This window comes from Lissotriton helveticus, chromosome 3_1, assembly GCF_964261635.1.
Source record: "Lissotriton helveticus chromosome 3_1, aLisHel1.1, whole genome shotgun sequence".
In the NCBI taxonomy this organism is placed as follows: Eukaryota; Metazoa; Chordata; class Amphibia; order Caudata; family Salamandridae; genus Lissotriton; species Lissotriton helveticus.
In genome coordinates, this window is record NC_136061.1 from 586,695,904 (window position 1) to 586,720,141 (window position 24,238).

The following is a 24,238-nucleotide window of genomic DNA, read 5'->3' on the forward strand; positions in this document are numbered from 1 at the left end:
TGAAATGAGGTAATCCAGTGTTTGTCTATGGGAGGCCAGCCTTGCCTCAGTGAAAATAACACATTTACTGACAGGAAAAACTTCAAATATACATGTCCTACTTTTTTAAATACCATGCACTCTGCTCTATCAACATTTGAAGCCTACCTTAGGAATGACCTATAATTATTAAAAAGGAAGGTTTAGGCCTGGCAAAAAGTTTCTTTTGCAGGTTTAAATGGCAGTTTTAAATCTCCGCACATAGGCTGCAATGGCAAGCCTGAGACATGTTTTACAGTGCTACTTTAGTGGGTGTGCAATCAGTACTGCAGCCCACTAGTAGCATTTAAAGGCCATGTGTGCATATAGTATAACATACTGGGGATGTATATGTAAATTATATATAACAATTGGGAGTATTCCAATTTCACCATGTTTGGAAGGGATAGCACAAGTACTTTAGCACTGAATAGCAGAAGTATAGTGTGCTGAGCTCGAAAGCCAATGAAATCTGGTTCAGCAAAAGTAGAGTAGTGAAGGCAAAACTCTGGGGGAAGACCACACAGAAGATGGTCATTTCCAACACCCACATGTGCCCAGACCCACAGTGCAAGGCCATCTGCAGTGCACTCTGGGGATGTCCACCATGAATTAACACCTCAATGACCACTGACACTATTTTGTAATGCAAATGTCGAAAGAACTACTTAATGGATTAACAACAAACCAAACAAAGGCATACATCTTAGTAAAGTTCTACGTTTGTGCCAAGTTTGGAGTAATTCTTTTCAATTTTCGTGGTAGCAGTGAGCAAGGTTTCCTGTGGGAGTTAGCACTGAAAACGTTCATTTGTCCCCAACTTTATTCTTTTCTCGCTGGATGGATCTACATGAAAATTTACGTGCCAAAACCTAGTCATCAGCACTGGTTAGTTTCAAGTTTTTTGAAGATTCGTCATAAGATACAAAAGTTATAAGCTATGCAAAAACGGCCATAACATGGAAAGTTGATGTAACCATAATAGCCACTAGTTATTATAATAGATATAATGCACACACATGTTTTTGCTGTATTGCACAAAATCGGTATTTTAAAGGGATATGAGGTTATTTTGCAGAAAAGACATCATTCTTGTAAAAAAAAATGGGTTGTATCCTGCATGAGACCAGTCAGTCTGATTTCCTTCCAACACTTAACTAGTCTACAAGCATGACAGTGCATTAAGTTATTGGCAGCCCTACACCACTCTGCTAAGCTTCTCCTTTATTTAATTTACATCCATTTCATGAAATGTGAACAAAACCATAGCATTATATTCAATCGGGGGCCCCTTGTTAACGGTGAAATGCACACAGCAGCTTCACACTTGCCTCACTTATACAGGCAGAAAATATTATTTTACAACAATCCTACCATATGAACCACTTATTTTCTAGTTTTCCTTTCTTTTTGTAGACAACACAACCACATTGTCCAGTATTTCCTTTCCTGTCCTTTGAATAAGTATTTCCCTATTCGAAACAAATAGCTTTTCAAGAAAATTGCATTAACATAAACATTCTGTATAGAAACTATATAATGGGTAACGTACGACGGTCAGAAATGACAACAAACCACTTAGCATTCAGCCTTGGGGCTTATTAAGTCATGAACTCTTAAATTGGCCAGTTATGATTCTTCTGGTCACTACCTTCTCCCTTTAAAAGCCCCTTGCGCCGCTGGTGCGTCACTTTTAATATGGGAAAAAATGACATACCTGCAGCGCGAGGGCCTTGTAAATAAGCCCCCAAATCTGTATCTTTGTGTTTTAGTTTGTATGTGGGTGCATTAAGGTTCCAGTGGTGGTGATGACCAAATTCACCTAAAGTCAGTGTTAATAATTGTTATCATTCATAATATAACTTAACCATAATTTATTTTCAATGTATGTTTTTAGTCAATGTAAGGGCTTTTTGTTTTAATATAGATTTTGAAATCGGTTTAATTTTACCCTTTGGCTTATTTTTTACAATGTTATTTTATTATTTTAGAATTTCAAAGTGAGTATTTTAATTAACTAATGTTTGACTCTATAAATATCACATGCATTCTTTCTTGAATAGGATGGACAGCTTCTCAAACCCACTGCTGTTTCTCTATCTTTCTCCCGAAATGATAATTGTCTTCTCTCATGGGTCGGACTGTGGTCACCTTATCCCCAAGGGGCCCCTCTGTTTTTTTGTGAAAAAGATTATCATATCTTACTAGAGATTCAACAGTCACATAATTGCAGCCGAACATCTTATTCAGCTTCAGGTGCTTTCCGATTCACCCAAACCTCTTAGCCAATCAGTTTTAAAAGCATGTGAATTATGATTTTTAAACTTGTTCTCAAACCTAATGGCACAGAAATTATTTATCTCAAATTCCTTGTGGTTGTGCATTTGTGTAATTCTGTCTAGCAGTTCTCATATTCTTGAGCAAAAAAGACATATTGGTGAAATGCAACTTTTGGGACTGTTTTATCCCCCAGCCAATGCCCCCAACTAATATCCACAAATTTTGGAATAGAACAATCAGAGACTGTCAGACATATAATTCAACTGTTTAACGAAGCCATACATAATTTTCAAAAGTTCAAATACATTCAAATATGGTTATTAACTTTCTTATTAAAGTACTCCAGTAGCCCGCAGATGGGTGAGATCATGTAGGGGCAGAATTCTCAGACACAGATTTATCAAAAAGTCGTGCAATGCAGCAAGACAACCTGCTGCGCTGCTTTGCGTGACAGAGAGAGGGCAGAAATGCACCATGTCTACTAAGATATGACACATTCCTGCTTTCTGCCTGCGCTGGAGCATGGAATTCTGCCTAGTGCCAACGCAGGCACCCTTGCGCCTTGGTGCAAGGGTGTCTGCGTTTCAGGCAGGCTTGGTTTTTTTGTGCAGGAACTGACACTTTCCTGCACAAAAAAATTCTCTGAGGCATTTTCCTCTTTCTATGTGGGCAGCAAACACAGAAAGAGGAAATAACGAGGAGAAATCTGGACATTTCTCCTTGTTATGCATCTGTTTGGGGGGAGAGGGGTGTACCAGTTTACACAATCCCCGGTTTACAAAACCTTAGTATATTTAGGATTGCATCAAAATCCATGGGTGGATGCATAGGAACGCCTGCATTCCATCCATGGAACACCTTCCCAACGCAGAATACCATTAGGCAGCAATTAGCGCTACCTTGTGTTACTCTGATTTTACTAAGTTATTCAGAACCAAGGATGATGCCTTTGCATGGCTCAGTGAATCTCTCTAAAGGGCTTGCATTGACTTGCGTCACCTTGCAAGGGCAACACAAACCCTTTGTAAATATGGGCCTTGGTATTTATGAGTCAGTGAAGAACAAATGATGGAGACAACTACCAGTACAATATTTCTAGATTGCTGGGTCTTTTCTAGTGTGGCCTGTAAGGATAGGCAGTTTTATTCCTCCTGATATCAGTTATTCCTCAAGTCTATTGTATTTTTGAGTATTCTACAACTTATTTTTCCCATGGGCTTTTAACTAACCCTACTTTTTATAGTAACTTTAGGGAACTTCCTTTATTTGTCTTTTAGAGGCAATGCTCCCGTAAAAATGTAATTATCTGGTTTAAATCCAATAAATAACAAGTATTTGCAATGTAATAGGTCTCGCATTATTGAAAGTCTTAGCTATTGGCTTTGCAAATGATAATGTTTGGTAGATGTATTTTTTGTCGAAAAATATCCCTGCAGTAGCATAGTAATAAAAGAAAATTCACAAAGCAAGGAAAAAATGCAGTACCACAGGCTGTTACTAGGTGTCCCTGTGGAGTTGTAAAGGGACCTCTATTAGCCACATAAGGTATTGCATCCTTAATGCAATTATAAAGATAAAAATTGCAGCTGAGCATACGTTTCCATTTGATTTTATTGGAAGTGAGATTTTGGTTAGCTTGAGTTTTAAAAATACACCATTGTTGTTTATTTAGCTTTATTTCATAATGCGATTCTAAAGACCAGTCGTATCCCGGCACCAGGGTATCTCTCCTTACCCATGTGGCCAGGGGGTTTGATCGCTAAAGCAAAGAGTAAGGGTGGACACCCCTGTATCGTGCCCTGGTGGATGGGGAATTGTTCTGAGTGTGGCTCCGATACCTGCACTGAGGCTGAAAGACCCATGTATAGCAGGCGGACATATGAAAGGACAATTTTACAAGAAGGTAGTAGTGTTCCCAACTTGGGAAAGGACCGCACATCAAAAGAGAACAAATATCTTCAAACCCAGTAAATGCGTGATAAATAAACAGTAGATGTAAGTACAGCGGGGTGCTAAGCGGGCTGTGAGCACTTACTACCCAAAAGTGCAGTGAGCAGATTGCGAAAACAATCTGCTGGAAAATTCACAAGAAAATCAGCAACTGAAGCACACCCATAGGCAATGTAGTAGGTCCTAAACGCAACCCAAATATCAAGGGCCAATATTTCTGATGACTGAGTAAATTTTTTTTCCAAGAGTCCTTATATAACGCAGGAAATCCAGGGGTTCCAATGGATGAGATAAACAGTTCACAAAGCTTCAATATATGATGTTGTTTTTATTGTTCCTTCAAAACATATTGAATATAAAGAACAGCCAGTCATTGATTTTACAGTTCGTTGGTTGTATCCATAGGATCTTTGACGGTATTAATAATCTACCATTAGCCTTGAGAAAGTCATTGTACTTACTGGGTACAGACGAAACACGTGTTGGCTGTTCTTTATATTCAATATGAATATGAAAAAGGGACATCATTTGCAGAAACATATAAATGAGCCGCTATTCTTAAACTACTGTTGATTTCCATCAGTAAAACTTCATAAACTTGCTTTCACATACAGGTCTTGCTGGCTGCTCTGCAATTTTAGGTCTGTACGAACTAAAACATGTTGGGTTTGTGTTCTAGTTCCATCTCACATTTTGGTGGAAACAAGTCCCAAAGTATTGTAAAGCTTACCCAACAGCCCCATCGTTGTCCACTAGAAACAAATGTTGTAAAAAAGTTGATGCTTTGTAAGTCACACACCTCTTACAGCGGCGCCAGACGAGTGACGTAAAATGGGGCTTACTTGCTTAACTCTGGAAGGGAGGGGTTCAAATAAAAGCATGGGGCGAACTCATAGCAGCCAAAGATAGTTCCTAATGAGCTTTACGTGTCCCTGGCATCAGGAATGTATTTTATGATAATGGGTACTACTTAAACACACCCACAACAGGATACCTGTTGCGGTGTGTAATGTTTGCATTACTGCATATTTGATTTACGTGTACCGTGTACACCTGACTCTTCCATAGACAGCAGCACAGGTTCTGTGTGGGCACAGGCAGACAGTTCCTGTTTTCAAAGAAATGCTGCAATCGCAAAGTACAAACACACTGCAACGCTATGCTTCACAGGTTGGAAGTAGTTGTACCTCACCTTAAAAAAGCAGTTTTAATTCAAAAAGTGTACTTTTATTTTTTTTAATTACATCAATAATTAACCACACACACACTTTGACCATAAGGGTATTAGGAAATTGCATACTGACCAGAATTCTGATGAAAGGAGGAGTCTTGGAGCTACGACGAGGCAACACAATAGCGACAACTCGGTCACATGGGAAAGCGGAGAAAAAGTTAGAAGCTGCCGAACTGCTGACATGTGCAGAGGCGCCCTTATTAAAGTGAAAGCACAGCATTTTGCTTATGTTGGAAAAAAAAGGTTTTTGAAAAAGTTGATTTAGGCGCGCAGCATGGAGCTTTGAAAAGCTCTAAAGCACGCCGGGCACTGGTACACGGAGCCCAGATGGAAGCACTCTGTAAAGGCAGCACTGGAAATGGAGGGGCATGATAGGAGGGCTGCTAGGAGTTTCCTGTTCATCACCACAACTGTGCCCGCATTAAACATGAAGTGTGGTGCAAGCCTGAAAATATCAGGGTATATTAGTAATTTAAACAAGTAATCCCCTACAGTGTAAGGAAACTGTCCATCTATCCTACTCCCTCGCTGAGCATGAATTCAAAGAACTAGTCCCCGTACGAGCCTAAAAGCACCTATAGTGGTTGTCCGGTGCGCCCGAACAATAAACGGGAGCACTAGCGTAACGAAAAGTGAGGGGGCCTCCCTGCACGGTTCTTAGGGGGGCCCCATTCCGGGCCAAAACAGGAACTCTCCAGCCAGAGTGCAGTGCCGAGGGGGCCCCTTGGAGCTAGGGCCCTCCCGCACCGCATGGGCTTCGGGGGCCTGTGTTACGCCCCTGAACGGGAGGGATGTATCGGGAGCACCAACCAATGAGCAGTCAGTAAAGAACACTGACACACGAGTGAATCTATGGTAAGCAGCAGGAGGAGTGGTGTGGCTCACTGGTTAGAGGCGGCAGACCTGGGAGCAGAGGACGGCCCGGGACCAGGGTTCAATTCCCGACGCAGCAGGGTTTTGGACCAGGGTCAACGGACTCGATAATTCTCTCCTCGGTGCCTACTCTAACTAGGGATCACACTCGGCAACTCTGGGCATCTCCACAATGGCCCCCAACATACGCTGGGGATGCCTGGTTTCACCTTGGAGATACCCCGTAGGGACCATCTCACAGGGAAAGCCAGGACGGGTTCCCCAGCGGTCTACAGCGCAGAGATACTCCTTTGGGAGTCGATTCTAGCGCTTTAGAAACCCACAATCAATCAATCAATCAATTTACATCCTTATAGTGAAAACAGCAGGTCTTGCAGATAGCGCATGCGCGCTGATGCTCGACCTAAAACAAGGAAATTAAAGAAATCCAGTATTTCAATAAATTTTGTGCTCATGATATGGAGATATACTCAATGTTTGTGTTTAATAATCTAATAAAACGCAAAAAAAGGAAAATGCAGTTGTGTTTCTCTTATGCGACTATCCTTGCCAATGATAGATACCAGGCCCTGAGCGTTGTATAAAACAAAGTTACTATTTTTTTCTTCTAATGTTTCTTTTCTCGTACAGATCGACAGCCAGAAGCTGCATTTCCGAGAGTCGGCAAAAGCTCGAGTTGACCATGGTGCAGAGATCATCAGTGAGTCCCCAGGCCAGTCCAGCGCTGCTGCCACCCCGCGCCGAATCAGCAATGGCTCCTCCACTGGTAGCATCAATCTGCTGGAATCACCCCAGTTGGCCACCCTTGCTGAAGACGTCACGGCCGCCCTGGCCAAGCAGGGCTTATGAATGTAGTCCATCAGTCACCTAAGGCCCTATGATCATTTATAACGCATGAGCTCTAGGCAGGTGTTGGGCTCAGAGCAAACTATTACATTCATTCCTATCAAAATCCGAGAGAACTCACACTATCCCCTGAGAGACTGTAGTAACGGTACCATAAGAATATTATTAATAAAAGAAAATCCACGCTCGAAAAAAAAAAGAATCCTAACTCGGCACCAATTTTTCATCCCCCACAGGAAGGTGCTGGCTTTATACATGGGCACACTTGTATCATATCTGCCAGTCACTGCTGCTCTGACCTGTCTTGCATGCAGTACTATGATAATAATGCATTTTTACCTGACATGCCCTTGGGGAGTGCTTTACCACCATGTAGCAAAGAGACTTTTCTTGTTCCCCCCAAAACTGCTGTCCCGTGCACAGTTTCCAGCTTACAGGTGAAGCGCTGTAACCCTTATTACTGATGTTTGAGTCAGACCGAAGTTAAACGAATGCGGATCACAAGACAAAAAGGGCATGCAAGTAACTCTAGTGTTCTCGTTAAAAAAACACAAAAGGAGAGGATTTTTTAAAAATATTCCCTTAAGTTATTTGAAAATGCAGAGGGACTGTAAGGGCACATTTGCTTCAGCATTCATGGGTTCAAATAAAGTATTTGTACTGTAATGTTTGGGAGGAAGAAATTGGCAAAGAGGCTTTTTTAACAGTGTTTATGACGTGGTACAAAAGAGCAACTTTTGTAAGTGAACGTTCCTACTGCACTGGGTGGGTGGCTGGATCCATGCTTGCAATGAGTATGGGGTGGGTGGTAAAAACATAAAGAAAGTGCTGGTACTTTCTTTGTCACAGTATCTGATTTCTTCTGGCGAGTATTGACCTGCTGAAAAGTATCAGTAGTCTCACTTGAAAAAGAGACGGTGTGCCAGCCGGAACGCAGAGCTTGGTGGTACCCGTTTCTTTAAAGCACTGCGAATGATGGGCATGTTGGTAAGGCAGCTCATTTTCTGGTTATGTTACCACTCTCCATGCCACTCTTTCCCCTATTTGATACAGTGTTATAGATATGTATGTATATATTTCTCTGTGGTCATTTGTGATATCTCCTTCATAGATTTGAATATTTCTCTTTACTCACAGTATTCGAGTCTCTTGCCACTCTGTGGTATAGGAATTTTAGGCACGTAAAAGTAGGTGTTAGCAGGGTGTTCTCGCATCCGAGTCAATTAAAAACACAAATGAGGCAAAAGGAAAAAGGTACAAGATGTTTAGCATATCCTTGCTTTCTGTAACAACTTCAAACTGCTAGTTCGTATTAATGTCACATAGCAGTCCCTTTGACATGCAAGGGTCTAGAAGACAATCTTTCATTTTAGTTTTTCTGTGGTGGTGAGAAAGATGATCTTGGAAATTTGTTTGAGAAACATGATAATATATGTCTTTAATGATTATTTGAGCACTACCTTTTTTTTTTATTTTTTATTTGCTAAAGTTGAAATTGTTGTTAATGACCCTCGTTAGAATTGTGGGTCTCTCTAGCGGAGCTATCCCTCCAAACTTAGTGATAGGGTAATGCAGTAAAAACAGCAAGCAGTACATTTTCATGGAGTTTCACAAGCTTTTGTGTTGTAATGTTTACAACCTAAAGATTGTACATAGAAAGTCATACTGGGTGGAGGAAGGCACTTCATGTGATTAACTGATTTCTGGCCCTTACAGCATTCAACAGCTGCCCCGACTTGTGCTTCAAAATATTTCCTCTGTTGCAGTTGGTAGATAGCAGCTCTCTAATATAGTGGATGGAAATAAAAATAATTGTGTTGGGAAGGAGTAACAACCTTCACTATGGTGACATGGGCCAGGCGGGTCGAAGCCCCTTAAATAAGGCATTGTCAATTTGCTTTTTATAGGACATTAAAGAAATTGTAATTAGCTTAGCTGGTTTTGTCCTTTTTATGAGAAACCAATTGATTAACTTAAAAGCATTAATTTAAATGAGGGTCTGGACAATTTTTGACAGACTATTCCACTTTATATAAATCACTGTTATGTCACAATTTTTGCACTATAATTTAATTTTGTTGCTAACTTATGCAGGAGCCGGCTTCAAATGTATAGCAAAAAAGAATACAAACAGGACTAAAATAAGGACATAATTAAGCGCTAGGTCAAAACTCTTAAAGAGAAAAGCTACATTTTAGATTTAGGAACCTGCGAATCTCATAAATCTCGCTCTCCAAAGTTTGGAACATCTAAACTGTGGCAGATGAAAGGATAACTGTGCCTCAGAAAAAAAACATTAAAAAAAATCTATATTTTATAACATTCAGTGGCACGCTGCCACGCCCTGTGACTCATACTGCTCAGGATATATTTTACATAACGACGTTTCTGAGAGGTTTCTCCAATTTTGGAAAACCCGAGAAAGACCTAAAATACACCCACACCCTTCGGATTCAAGTTTTACTTTCAAACACCCTTTGTTTGCCTGAGTTTAGGGCCTGACTAATTTTTATTTCAACCAGAAAGTTTCTTAAGTAGTGAACTGAAGGCGCATCCTTAGGGAACGGAGTCCATGATATTGTTCTATTAATGTTGCATATAGCCTAGAATATCTCACCAGAATGCTGAGTGCCTAATTCAAAACACCGGTACAAAGAGATGGAAGACAGGAAGAAAGGACTGCCAAGTTTGCTGTGAACTAAATGTACTAACAGAAAGTCCTGTTTTTTTACTCTTGAGAGTGCATTTGGGAACAGTGCTCTCACTACTGGGCAGGTAGTGTAACCGCTTATGGACATACCTATTAGCAAAAAGCTTTCAAGAACCACTGCCTCATACCAGACTCTGAACTAGCGGTGGTCACTTGACATCTCCTCTGCTTCACCCCTCCATGTGCAATTTAAGTGTTTCTACTTTTGTCGCCTCTCCGCCTTTGCACTGCTGCAACAAGTCACCATTTTATCGATTGGTGCTGGAAGACCTTCTTCTTTGTGAAGCCAAGCATAATGTCCAGCCTCAAAGTGTTTTTTCATTGTACAGTAATGATTATCAAGCTGGCAGTCTATATTGTCCCCTGCCAAAAATGTATTTCATTTGGCAATCCGACCATGTTACCATGAAAAATGTTTTTATTCTACTTTCTTAGCAATCATTGTAGTTAACCTGGAACAAATCAATGCAGAACACGGGGCAAACCCATAATTCCACAAGTTGTAGGACGACGAATCTGCTATGAACACATATCTTTGCTAGACTGAGCAAGAGCGGTTGAAGAAGGCCTGGTTGGCCTTTTGCCCCAAATGCTTTAATCGCAGAGCCTTTTGCATCAAAGTAAGCCACAAAGAATTTTTATAAAAATACACCAGTGAAAACATGGAAGTCTGCGCCTACTCGACTGTTGGGCTGTGCACACGTGAAAGAAGAAATTAACGTACCATCTAAAATGAATGTCAGTTATTGATTTAGAATTAACTAAGGCAGACTGTCATAATCAGGGCGAGCACCAGCATGAATTAATTTTCCGGCAGAGAAGCATCTGCTAAATTTCTCAGCATTCTTTTTGAGCAAGTTCTTGGCCTTGGAAGCTTTTGAATTGAGACAATGAGGGGCTGTTTCTGATTCCATTATTAGTGTGACTGAACAGACCATGTCTACTGTTCTCTACACTTCTCCCATCTTCATTCCCTACCACCCATCGTTTTTTGTATGGGGTTTTGCTTGTGGCTAAAACTTTATTTTGCTCTAAAAAAATCTGAACTCAAGACTAAGAATCTTTGATTATTGTACGTATAATAGTAAACTGCTCTTTTTTATGAGGTGAGTAGAGTCTTTCTTTACCTGACTCACGCAACTGCAGTATAGTTTAAATTTAACCACAAATTTTGGAAAAACGTTTAGGTTAGTGTTAATTTACACTGTTAAACTATAATTTTATGACCAAAATCCAGCTAAATGTACTTTTAGATCATATGACAAATGTAGTGGTTCAATAAATAGTTTCGCTCTATACAACTGAAATGTGATAGTGGTGTGCAAAACATGCACTTTGACTATTTACTGTTCCTTGAAATTAAGACCTATTTAGGTACTGTAATTATGTCTGAGAGTGATTTTACTCCGGAGTAATTTTGATAATTCCATTTTACTCTTTGATGAGGAATTACCGATAGGAACGTAATTTCGCCCGCTCACGTTATCAAGAGTAAATTTGGGGGAAAATTCCTACCACAAGACCGTATTTAACAAGCGGGAGTGGCTGCATGCACTGATGTTTATGTTCTGTAGTATTTAGCACTATTTCTGTGTACAAAATTCATCCTCGCATCCATTTTAGATGCAAGGGGACATTTTTGCAGTAAGAAAATATTGCTAAATGCAAAATTTCTCTGCTCACATAATCTCGCAGTATTTTTAGGCAACTTCCGTGTGGTAATAATGCTACGCGGAATTACGAGAGTAACGCCCACCTCTAATTAACTTTGACAGGACACCCAGAAGCGTTAACTTGTGCTGCATAAACAAACCTCATCATAGCTCATTAATTTTAAAATAATATTTTGTAACTGACAGATGGAATGGAACAAATATAGGCATTGAATACCGCCTTATTGCACCCCAGCTATTAAAGGCCAGCTTCGGCTCAGGCCTGTAAAAAGGGAGGGAGCCTTTAATGACTGCTATAGCCAGCTTTGGCTCGGGCCTGTAAAAAAGGGAGTGGGCATTTAATGACTGGTATAGCCCACTATGGAGGGTTATGAGGCTATTAGAACATTCTGCCCCTAGAGGGCAAGATGTTTTAATTAGTAAATCAAAGGCCTCACGGAGCCCGAGGGGGTATAAATCCCTTTGGGATCCATTAGGGTTTTGTTTGTAGCAACAACTGTAAAAGGAAAAAAGTTGAAATGTTGATGCTCCATTAGAAGCCCGGGGCACTCCATTGTCTTCAATGGAGCACTCAATGTTCCAGTGTTCTAAATAAGGATAGCATTGGTGTGGTAAATGTGGATCAGACATGAATGGTAGATTTTCATTCATTTTCCGTCACCTTTGTGTCATGATTTTCTCTACCAGATTAAGCAATGTAAAGACAAACATCCTTATCAGAACTACTCGAATGCTACCCGAAGGGAAGAGAGAGAGAGAGTCGGGCTAATTTATTCCACTGTGCGTTGCTGGGTGATATCAAATTTCTCAGGCCGGGTTCTTGGATGTTTCTTCAAAGAAACAGTAGATAGTTAGAGCCGTTTTGATACACGTTTTGTTTTTTGGTTATCAGGCAAGAACGTTATTCTCACTGCTTGGGCCTATTTTTTAGGGGAGCCTGGTCATGTAACAAGTAACTTACTCACGTGAAACAGTAAAACAAACGAACAAAATAAAACAAAGACAATTCAACTTTAGCAAAGAGAAAACCCATAAGAATTATCCGTGCTGAGCTACTGAAAAGAAGTACAGTGTGCAGTTAGGAACCTGTGTGCTATCTGATAATGCTAGAGCCTAGTACATTGAAAGGCAGTTCTGGAATGGCGGGTGATAGTTAGTTCATGTTTTACAATCGAATTTGCCAATTGTATCTGTTGCTGTATAGTGATTGTTTTGCAAAATAAAATAAAAAATTGCTTGTCATCAGCTTCTTGTGCTGCTCTCCCTCTCTTTGTGTCTCCTTTTCTTTGCCTTGCAAACTATTGCCTCGCCTCCATGCCCAGACACGCCTTTTACTCCACCGAGAATTTTGCTGGAAGGCTGGAGCGCCTGGGGGCTGGTTTTTGGGGGCAGCGAGCGCGCCTGGTGCCTCTGTCACTTTCTCCAACTCCTTGAGGTTAATTCCAGCAGGCCCAGGCAGGCTTCAAGAGAGAGAGAAAGCGAGATAGGAGGGGGCGGTGGAGAGAAAGCGATCAGAGCGAGAGAAGAGAGAGAACAGGTGGCTGAAAAAAGAAAGATTTTGCGAGGAGATCAAGAATAGTGATGCTGGTCAGAGCATTTTTGTCAGCAATGCTTTTGGTTCCCCAGTCCGGCCCTGCTCGCCTTGGGCTTACTTTTCGAGGCTGTGGCCATGGAGAATCAAGTTAGTCATCATCTCTCTACTGCTCAAAGATAATGGACTACGAGAAGGCTTCAAGATAGTTTTCTACTCAACTTGGACGAATGAGGACTACCCTCAGTAATATCAGGTAGGAGTTGCTTCAAAGCAGGGCAGATTTGAAAGCGAAATTGTTCCTGGAAAAAAAATCAAAACCATTACCACCCTGCTGGAGGCCATGACTTGAATGAGGCCATGACTCTAATGGTGGCCAGTATAAAGTTAATGAATGCACCACGCTGACACTAGGTTATTAGTTTAACCTTTATTACCGGAGCGCCGGGAGCTGCCTTCTGATACAGCGGTCGGCGCCAACAAACAAGATGGCCGCCTTCCGCTTTCCGTCCCCGCACTTCCTGTTCCGGGGACGGAACACTAGACCGCCACCACATATTTCCCCCCTTTATGCAGTAACCAAACATATATATATACAAGTCCTTACTTCCAGTTCATGTCATAGTCCTTGAACTTCTCTGCTACCTTTACACTTCTTCCCACTCTGGTTCTCACCACCTCACTGCTTCCTTCTTCTTCCAGTTCCTTACCCTCTGACCTTCTTCCTGAGCTGTCTCTATCTCTGTCCATCACTTATTCATTGCTTCCTTCCTTGCACCCGCTCCTCTTTCTTCCTCTTGCACCTTCTTCTCCTTCTCTGTCTAACACTTGCTGCACTCCTTCTTCTACATTCTCTTTGCATCTTCCACTACGTTCGCTTTCGCCTTCATCGCTCACATACTCTGCTCCTTCCATAGTCTCTTCTTCCCATTTCAAGATTTTGCTGCACTTAGCCATTCTGTCCAGTGACCACACTTTACCGTCACTTAGCAGGGCCAATCAGGCGTAGGGTTCCACTACTTTCAAAGGTGGGGAAAACTTGCTTTCTCCCTTTCTCTTCATGATGGCCAGTTTCACTCGAACCCAGTCGCCCTTCTCCAATCCTACTTCCTGAGTGTTCCGTCTTTTGTTGTAGTGAGCCGTATATACTTCTTGTGCCTTCTCCAGATTCCTTCTGACCACCGCCGGTGACCACTTACTCTGCACCACCAATTTCCTCCACGCCATGTTGTCCTTTGTGAAGGCCTCCCTTCCTCTCAAAACTTTAAATGGGCTGTATCCCGTGCTTCCCGGGGTGATCCGATAAGCCCAGATCATCTTCTCCAATTCTTTTTCCCAATCCAGACCATCATTAATGGCTGCTTGAATTGTGCCCATGATCACTCGATTGAAACGCTCCACTTGACCGTTACCCGCGGGATGATAGATGGGCGTATGCTTCACTTCTATGCCATTCCTGTCTGCGAAAGCAATCCACTTTGCTGAAGTGAATTGGGGTCCATTGTCGCACGTGATTATTTTTGGGATGCCCTCCCTGACGAACGTGGTGCGTAAGAAGCGTACCACTGCCTCCGTGTCCACATGCTCCATTATCTGTACCTCTGGCCACTTGGAGTACTTGTCGATGAGAACTACCGCATACTTCTGAGTTCCTTCTTTGTTAAGGATGGGACCCATGATGTCCACTGATATCATCTCCCATGGCCCATCCGGTACAGGGAATTTCCCCAGGGGTGGTCTTAACATGCTCTGTGATTTGTCTGCTTTGGCACATGACTCACATTGTCGCACATGACGTTCGATCTGTATATCGATGGCAGGCCACCAGTACGCTTGTCTGGCCAGGGCTTTAGTTTTTGTGATGCCCTGGTGCCTTCATGTAGTAAAGTCATTAGGTGATCCAGTATGCCTTGTGGTGGAACCACTTTATCACCTCTGAGAAGGAATATAGGGTTCTCCGCTAACGATAGCTCATCCCGTACTTCCCAGTACCTCCTCAGTTCTTCCTTGAGGTGTCTCTTTTCCGGCCACCCATGGACCACGTACCCTTTGACTGCTTCCAAGTCAATGTCTTCCCTGTATGCTTCTTCCCATTCTTGGGCACTTATCACTTCCTCCGTGTCTTGAATGGTGGCTACCACATATCCTTCCCATTCCTGTTTCTCCCCGCTTTGTGCTTCATCCATGGCCGCTGCTCTGCTCAAGAAGTCTGCTACTTTGTTTTGCGGTCCCGGAATGTGTTCCACTTCGTACACAAAGTCCAATAGTCTGAGCGTCATCTTGGCAATTCTTGGGGTCGCGTGATCATGGCCACTGGATGTCAGTACTCGGACCAAGGGTTTGTGGTCTGTTCTCACTAGGAATTTCGCTCCCCACAAGTACTGTCTAAATTTCTCCATCGCCCAGACCACTGCCAGCATCTCCTTCTCGATAACGCTGAACTTCTCTTCGTTGGGAGCTAGCGATCTTGAGGCGAATCTTACAGTCGATGTATCTCCGTTTTCTGACTTCTGCATTAGGACCGCCCCCAGGCCGCGGTCACTGGTGTCTGTAGTGAGGATGGACTCCGCACTAGGGTCAAATCCTGTAAGGGGAATGGTGACACTCATCTCCTGTTTGAGGGCATCAAATTCTGTCTGTTCCTCTTGGCCCCACTGAAACTTGTTCTTTTCCTTTAGTAATTGGCGAATGAAATGAGTTTTCGTGGCGAAGTGGGGAATACATTTACTGTAGTATTCGGCCATTCCCAGGAATGACCGAACGTCCTCCTTTTTGCCAGGAGTGGGGGCCTCCAGGGTGGCTTTCATGTTGGATCTTTTTGGATTTATCCCATGCCCACTCACCTCGTGACCCAGGTATGTGACAGATTGCACTCCCAACTTGCACTTAGACCATTCTGCCGTCAGGCCGTTGTCTTGCAGTGTTCTCAGTACTTTGTGGAGTTTCTCGTTGTGGTCTTGTTTTGACCTGCCCATTACCAAGATATCGTCTTGAAAGAACAGTACGTCCTTTACGTCCTTTAATAATCTATGCATACGTTTCTGGAAGACTGCCGCTGCCGATGCTAGGCCAAACGGCATTCTCACAAATTCGTAGCATCCAAAAGGCGTGATGAAGGAAGTGAGATGGCTGCACGATGGATGTAGTCTCACTTGATGGTAGGCCGATGACAGATCCACCGTGGAGAACCATTTGACGTCCTTGGTTTTCGCCAGCATCTCATTTATGCGGGGTAGGGGGAATTTATCTATGACAATGTTTTTGTTCAATTCCCTGAGATCGACACACAGTCATACTTTACCATTCGGCTTCTGGGCCACCACTAGGGGTGAAAGCCATTCAGCACTCTCTATGGCTCTGATCACACCTTCTTTTTCCAGTCTATCCAGCTCCTTTTGCACCGCGTCCCTACTGCGGAAAGGGATGTTCCTCACCTTGTGCACAACGGGTATCGCTCCGTCTCTAAGCTTGATGAGATGCTTCTATTTTCCTAGTTCCCCAATTTGACCATTGAATACCTTGGGGTATGCCTTCTGCCATGATTCCACATCATCTTTTTCATCCATGTCCATTAGCAGGATTTTTTCGATGCCCCCCGGGTTGAGTTGTATACCTAGTGCTCCTTGGTCCTTCCAGCTCAGAACCGAGGGGCCCTTCTCTGCTACATATAACTTGCAACTTGCGTGGCGGCCTCTGAACTCGAACAGGAGGGGGCAGTATCCCAGCATGGGAATCCTTTGTCCAGTGTACGTGACTGGCCTCAAATCCATCGGTTGCAGTTTCTCTTTGATCTTGGGCGCGAATTTGTCTTCCCATACCTGTCTTTGTATAATGGAGATGGGTGCGCCGCTGTCTGCAATCATCTCCATAGGTATTCCGCCGATGTGCATATTGAGCCTGGGTTTGTCCGTTTCTGATCCATCCATTTCCAACACCTGGACATCAATGTATAGGAACTCTTCCTGGTCCTCAGCGTCATCTTGGTCACTTGCGTCTTCTCTTCGTTCTTGATCCATGTAACGTACCATAGCGCTTTTGGGTTTTCGGCGGCACACCTTCTCATAGTGCCCGAAAACACTGCAATATGAGCATTTCGCCCTGAACGCGGGGCACGCTTTGTCGTTACCTAAATGTGCAGTACTGCCACACCTGTAGCAGCTTGGCCTACCTCCTTTATTCATCCTGTTGTCTGTCTGGTAGGTGTTGTTGTTGTTGGATCTTCTGCTTTCTTGATTCCTTTGCCCGTCTTTTTGCTTCGGTCGTTCGCTTCTCGACGGTGTCATTATCCTACATACTGTTTGCGACTCTCCTGCTTCTTTCTTAGCTGCTTGAGCGCAACGTCGTGACAGTTCTGCTTTCTTGACCATCGCCCATATCTCTTTGAGTGGGGCGTCACCATTTACCCACAGCTTCTCCTGTATGTGGGAACTGGACGTGTGCATGATAATTTGGTCCCTGATTAGGTCGTCGTGTAGCGTGTCAAATTTGCACGTGAGAGCTAACTTCCGCAAGGCCACGACGTACTCGTCCACTGTCTCACCACTCCTCTGCTTCCTCTGAAAGAAGTTGTATCTATCAATCGCGACACACACCACCGGTCTGTAGTGTGCATCCAGGTCAGCGATGGCGTGACTGAAGACGTCTGTATCCGTGGCATCCCTCTCTCCTTTGACTATGGTATCATACACTCTGATCCCTTCCGGACCCAAATTGTGTAACAGAATTTTCTTTCTCCGCTTGCTCGAGAACGGTGTATCCCCTTCTTCTTCCAGTGCATCTAGATAGTTGAGGAAATACCTTTTCCAGTCCTCCCATTTCATCTCCGGTTCTCCGCATTTCGTCAGAAACTGTACCAGTTGAGTGAGGGATGACGACTGGCCCGCCATTTTGGGAGCGCCTCTCCTGTTAGTTGCTGTATGGACCTTCCGACCAGGTGGGCTCCCCGGCGTGTGCTGCTCTGCAGTATCCTCTTCACTGCGATCACCGTCGCTCTCTTCCTCTTGCACTGTCTCTGCCGGGCTTGGTAGCGCTGGGTGGCTGTCCTCTTCGGACAGGTGCGATGAGCCTGGTATCTCTGCCTGCACCCGCTGTTCCGCCAGGTTGCCGAGCACGCTACAGTGGTGGCCAGGGATGTGGTGTTTCTCGCTGTGACCCCGTGTACTCTGCGCGTGCCCAGCGTTGCACCGCTCTGATGTGCGCTTCCCCAGGCTGTGACCTTGCTGGGGTGCCTGTAAGTTCACCTCAGCGTTGGTTTTTATGTTGGGTGTAGCAGTTTTCCCTCTTGGGTGCTGGCGTGTATTCGCGCTCCTTTCACCAGCCGCCTAACGGCTCCTCTGCCATGCTCCGGTAGAAAACGGCGTTTCCTCACGCTAGATGCGTGGTCTTGTGTCGTCGCGTGCATGCGTGTGGATCTAAATCCCATCTCTCGTCGCCATTATAAAGTTAATGAATGCACCACGCTGACACTAGGTTATTAGTTTAATCTTTATTACCGGAGCGCCGGGAGCTGCCTTCTGATACAGCGGTCGGCGCCAACAAACAAGATGGCCGCCTTCCGCTTCCCGTCCCCGCACTTCCAGTTCCGGGGACGGAACACTAGACCGCCACCACAGCCAGGGAGCACGGTCGTGTCATGGGAGACCATCTGCTCTGAAAGCAGCCCCACAGCCTGCAGCTCACTGGGGAAATTCTAGAGTGCAAGATTTGCCAGCCCAACCTTGCCCCAGAACGTGGATTAGACGCTGATACTACTAGAACTCTCTGTGGCTTTTGAGAGTCAGCAGGTCCTGCTCTCTCCAATCGATTAGGGTCGCATGGAAAAGTGTGTTTTTATCTCAAAGGCCGCAACATTTTCTAAGGGTCCCTTGTGCTCCAGCTATTCTAGTCCTACTGCATTAATGCATAGAATTGATCTGTCATCGCTCTTGTTAATGATACATATGGAGAGAATCGATGGGCGTAAATGCCTTCTTTACTACTATTTCCATCTTATTTCCAATTAATCCTAATAAAGTGGGTGTGTAAATGTCCATTGTAATCAATGTCTTTAGCTGACTTCCCTTGTTACACCTACAATGTATGATAGACACAGCTTGGCAAGTCTGTCTGAATTCCTGTGGGAGTGGTCAGAGCGTGAGCATGCTGGTAACCTGCAGAGCCCTGATACTTTGCTTTGAGCAGAACATGTGCATACATATAATGCATAGAATAGACAGTTGTGCTTATATCACTCTTGTGCAACACAGAGTTGCAGTGGAAATCACCAGTTTACAGAATGCATTAGTATAATAAATTTTTGTACATCTAACACCACCCTACTCAATCCTACACTCAACCCACTGATAGTCTGCCACCACACCAGCCCTTCCATAATTTTCGATATCCTGTCCCAACACCCTCCACTCCAGTCCTACAACACCAGTACTTGAACCAGACCACAAGCAACCCTGGGCCCTTTTTGCTCTTATTAGATTTCATCGCCCAGTATAGCTTAGTTTGAGTGGCACAGTGTGCATGGGACCAACGTCTGGGCATACCTGTCCTTTTTAGGGTGACACACTGAAATATGCAAAACGGGATGGATGGAATGCTTAAATTAATCTCAGCCACTGGTAATTACTGGGACTGCATCCCAATCCATATGTTTTTGCACACCATGTTACCTCAGTTTGGACTCAGCCATATGCAAATCAGTCTAGATTCTGTTTCAGTGGGAACAGCCCAGCCCAGTTCTCTGGACCAGGTCCTCCCAGAACTGCAATACAAGCACCCAAGCACTCGTTTTGCTCTTATTAGAGCTAATCAGCTAGATATAGTTGGGTTTGAGTGGCACAATGGGGACATGACGTATCTCTGGGCATACCCATCTCACTTAATGCAAAACTCAAGTATACAAAAGATAATTGATGGAATACCTGAATTAACCTCAGCCACTGGTAATTACTCGGGGCAGCATCCCATCCCACCTGATCATTATTTTGCAGACAATTGCACCTCATTTTGGACTCGGCTATATGCTAATCAGTGTTGACCCTGCTGCAATGGGAACGGTCCAACCTGAAAGGCAAGGCCAAGTTCTCCATAAGCTCGTTCACTAGGAATCCAGGATTCATTTCACTCTTATTAGAGCTCACTAGCCAGGTATAGCTTGGTTCCACAATGTCTGGGCACACCGGCCTCACTTAGGATGACACAATGAAGTATACAAAAAAGTGATGACTGGAATGATTAAATTAATCTCAGCCACTGGTAATTACATTGGTCACATTCCAATCCATATTTTGTTGCACACAATGCTACCTCAGTGTGGGTCTATCCATATGAACATCAGTCTTGACCCTGCTGCAATGAGAACAGTCAGCCCAAAGTGCCAGACGAGGTACTCCCTGACCTGGAACAGGACTGGTTTCGCTCTTATTAGAGCTCATCAGCCAGGTATACCGTGGTTAGAGTGGCACAGTGTACATGGGACACAAGTTTGGGCATGCCAGTCCCACTTTGGGCGACACTTTGAAGTATTAAAAAAGCGATGGATGGAATGCTTCACTTACACAAGCAATCCATTTCAAATAGATCTGCCTACGGTCTCTTGCGCCTCCCACCATCCTCACATATGAGGCGGAACACAAGCAGACAAGATCTGTATTTGGTTGGGGACTGAAGATGGAGAATGGAGTTTTTTAGACGCGCTCAGGTGCTATAGGCGGACACTATTGCATTGATGGCGCCACACAAATAACCACCAAGTCGAATGTATGGCTGATAAAAATTTTAAATAGCAGAGTGACATATATCTTTATGGTCCTTACGAATGCCTTTGAACTTTATTAATTCTTTCTTGAAAGTAACATGTTGACCACATAGGATAGGGTAGTCTCATTACAACCTGTCCATTCAATTTGTAACTATCCAATGGGGACATCAGGACAATTTTTGCCCAACATGCGATAGTTTTATCTACACTTTACATTATTTATGCACCAGGGGCGGCTCTAGGCTCATGGCGGCCCTGGGCAGGGAGCGTAGGTAGGGGGCCCCGGAAGAGGGGTTCCGGGCGGGGCGGAGCGCGAAGGCCAGTGAAGAGGGCGGGGGGGGGTCAGGGTGTGTTTGGAAGTGCAACAGAGCCGGAGTCCACCAAATCCCTGCCAGGGGCCGCCACGCAAATATGTATCCATCCTCAGAGGATTATTATATTAAGAGTATATATTGGCATGGTGGCCCCTGTGGTTTGGTGGCCCTGTGCAGGTGCACAGCTTGCACATGCCTAAGGCCGGCCCTGAATGCACTCGCCCCTCACTTTAGTACATCAACATTACTCATCTTGGAAGACAAAACACCTGAGCTCCTCCGCTTTGGTCTTTGGAGAGTTGTAGCCTACACTGGGTACCTCGTTGTCCCAGTGTGAGGGGGGACCTGATGATGAAGCATGTCATCTTCGGGTGAGTGAGGGTTCTCGTTCTAACAGCAAAGTGCTCTCTTGCTCTGTCTGATCACTCCTTTGAGGTCATTCTTTTTTTACACTCATACCACCAAGACGTACATATTGTGTGTTTGTATGCTGAAATTAATCTCAGTCACTGGTAATTACTCGGGCCACATCCCAATCAATCTTTTTTTGCACCTCTGCCCCCTCAGTTTGGACTCAGCCTTATGCAAATCAATCTAAAGCGTGCTCCAAGGGAAACAGTCAACCGCAAAATGCCAGTTTTCCAGTTATTAGCACTCATCAGCCAGGATTAGCTTGGTTCCAGTGGCACATTGTGCTAAGGACCCCCATCTGGGCATATCCACCTCAGACAAACCAGACAACTGAGTCTGGTGGATCAGAGGACTAATGGGTCGACTGTAGGGGCCTGTATTTGACCTCATGTTCACAGGTTCAAATCCCGGTGGGTTCACTCCACCATTCATCCTTCTGAGGTTGATAAGATGAGTACCATTGAGTTGAGTAGCTATAAGTATCTGTTATGCAGCAAAAAGAGGCCTTTCAGTGTGAATGTGCACTTTACAAATACACATTATGTTGTCTTAAGTCAACACTCTGAGGTATACAAAAAGTAATGGATGGAATGCTTGAATTAATCTCAATCACTGCTAATTACCTATGCGCATCTCAATCCATCTGTTTTTTGCTGACCAGGCTACCTCAGTTTGGACTCAGTCATATGCAAATCAGTTTTGCCCCAGCTCCGATGGGAAAAGCTCAGCCCAAACTACATGGTCAGCTCCTTCCTCAACTGGAACACATGCAAGCCAGGACTGGTTTCACACTTATTAGAGCACACTTGCCAGGTACTGCTTGTTTTGAGGGGCCCAGTGTGCTCGGGACCCACATCTATGGATTCCCATCCCACTTAGGGCAACACACGGAACTGTACAAAAAGTGATGGATGGAATGCCTGAATTAAAACTCTGGTAATTACTCGGGCAACATGCCAATCCATTTTTTATTGCACACCATGCCACCTCAGTTTGCACTCAGCCATATATGCAAATCAGTCTTTACCCTGGTCCAACGGGAACAGACAGCCCAAACCACTATGCCAGTCCCACTCTGAGTCAGAAAACGGGAAATCCAGGGCCAGATTCGCTCTTATTCCAGCTTATCAGCCAGATCTAGCTTGGCTCCAGTGGCACAGTGTGCACAGGACTCACGCCTTTGCAAACCCGTCCCACTTAAGGCGACACTCTGATGTATACGAAACAGGATGGATGGAATGCTTGAATAATAGCCACTGATTATTTTTCAGGGCCCCATCAGAATCCATTGTTATTGTGCGCAACATGCCACCTCACTTTTGAACCAGCAATATATGCATATCAGTCGTGATTCTGCTCCTGTGGGAACAGAATAGCCCAAAATGCCAGGCCAAGTCTTCCCTGATCCATAAAACAAGTAGCCCAGGATGGTGTCAATCTTAGAAGAGCTCATCAGCCAGGAATAACTTGATTTCAATGGCATAGTATGAACTGGACCCACATCTGGGCATACCCGTCCCACTTAGGGGGACACACTGAAGTATACAAAAAGTGATGGATGGAATGGTTGAATAAATCCCAGCCATTGGTAATTACTCAGGCCACATTCAATCCATCTTCTGTTTTGCACACCATGACACATGAGTTAAGATCCATATTCAAATCAGTCTTGACCCTGCTCTAATGGGAACAGACCAACCTGAACTGCCAGGCTAGGTCTTCAATCAGCCAGAAAAAAGCAACCTAGGACCGGTTTCACTCTCATAACAGCTCATCAGTCAGCTATAGCTTTGTTCCAGTGGCACAGAGTGCACGGAACCTACGTCTGGGCTTACCCGTCTTACTTAGGGCGACACACTGAAGTATAAAAAAAGTGATGGCTGGAATGCTTAATCTCAGCCATTGGGAATCACTTGTCCGCATCCCAATCCATCTTGTTTTTGCATACCATGCCACCTCAGTTTGAAACCAGTCATATGCAAATCAGACTTCACCCTGCTTCAATGAGAACAGACCAGCCCGAACTGCCAGATCAGGTCCCCCCTGAACCAGACAAAAAAGCAACCCAGGGCCAATTTTGCTTATAAAACAGCTCATCAGCAAGGCATAGCTTGGCTCCAGTGGAACAGTGTGCATGGCACCCATGTCAGTGCATACCCGTCCCACTTAGAGCAACACACTGAAGAGTACTAAAAGAGATGGATGGAATGTTTGAATTAATGTCAGCCACTGGTACTAACCCGGCCCACATGCCAATCCATCTTTTTTTTGCACACCATGCCACCTCAGTTTGGACCCAACCGTATGCAAATCAGTCTTGACCTTGCACCAATGGGAACAGTCCAGCCCAAACTGCAAGGGCTGGTCCTCTATGAATGGGAACACCAGCAACCCAGGACCGTTGTTGCTCTATTTATAGCTCATAAGCCAGGTATAGCTTGGTTTCAGAGGCACAGTGTGCACCGGACCGACATCTGAGCGTACCCGTACCACTCTAGGCATCACTCTGAAGTATACAAAAGTGTTGTATAGCATTTTAGGACCCTAGTGTAATTTTCCCGATTCATGCCCTTATATAGGTATAAATCACCATGTCCTTATATACGCATAGAAATCATAACCATATTTAGACATAGCTCATGCAG

The 24,238-nt window shown here is 44.1% G+C and overlaps 1 protein-coding gene across 4 annotated transcripts in view; it reads left to right on the forward strand.

Moving 5' to 3' along the window:
- The window catches only part of MAP2 (microtubule associated protein 2), a 1,143,712-nt gene extending 1,130,883 nt beyond the window's left edge, over nucleotides 1-12,829 (forward strand). For all 4 annotated transcript variants that reach the window (XM_078680559.1, XM_078680562.1, XM_078680563.1 and 1 more), the window contains one exon: nucleotides 6,986-12,829. In XM_078680559.1, coding sequence (XP_078536685.1) covers nucleotides 6,986-7,204 — 219 coding nt within the window. In that variant the 3' untranslated portion in view covers nucleotides 7,205-12,829. The remainder of the gene's footprint in view (nucleotides 1-6,985) is intronic.
- Nucleotides 12,830-24,238: the final 11,409 nt, after the last annotated feature.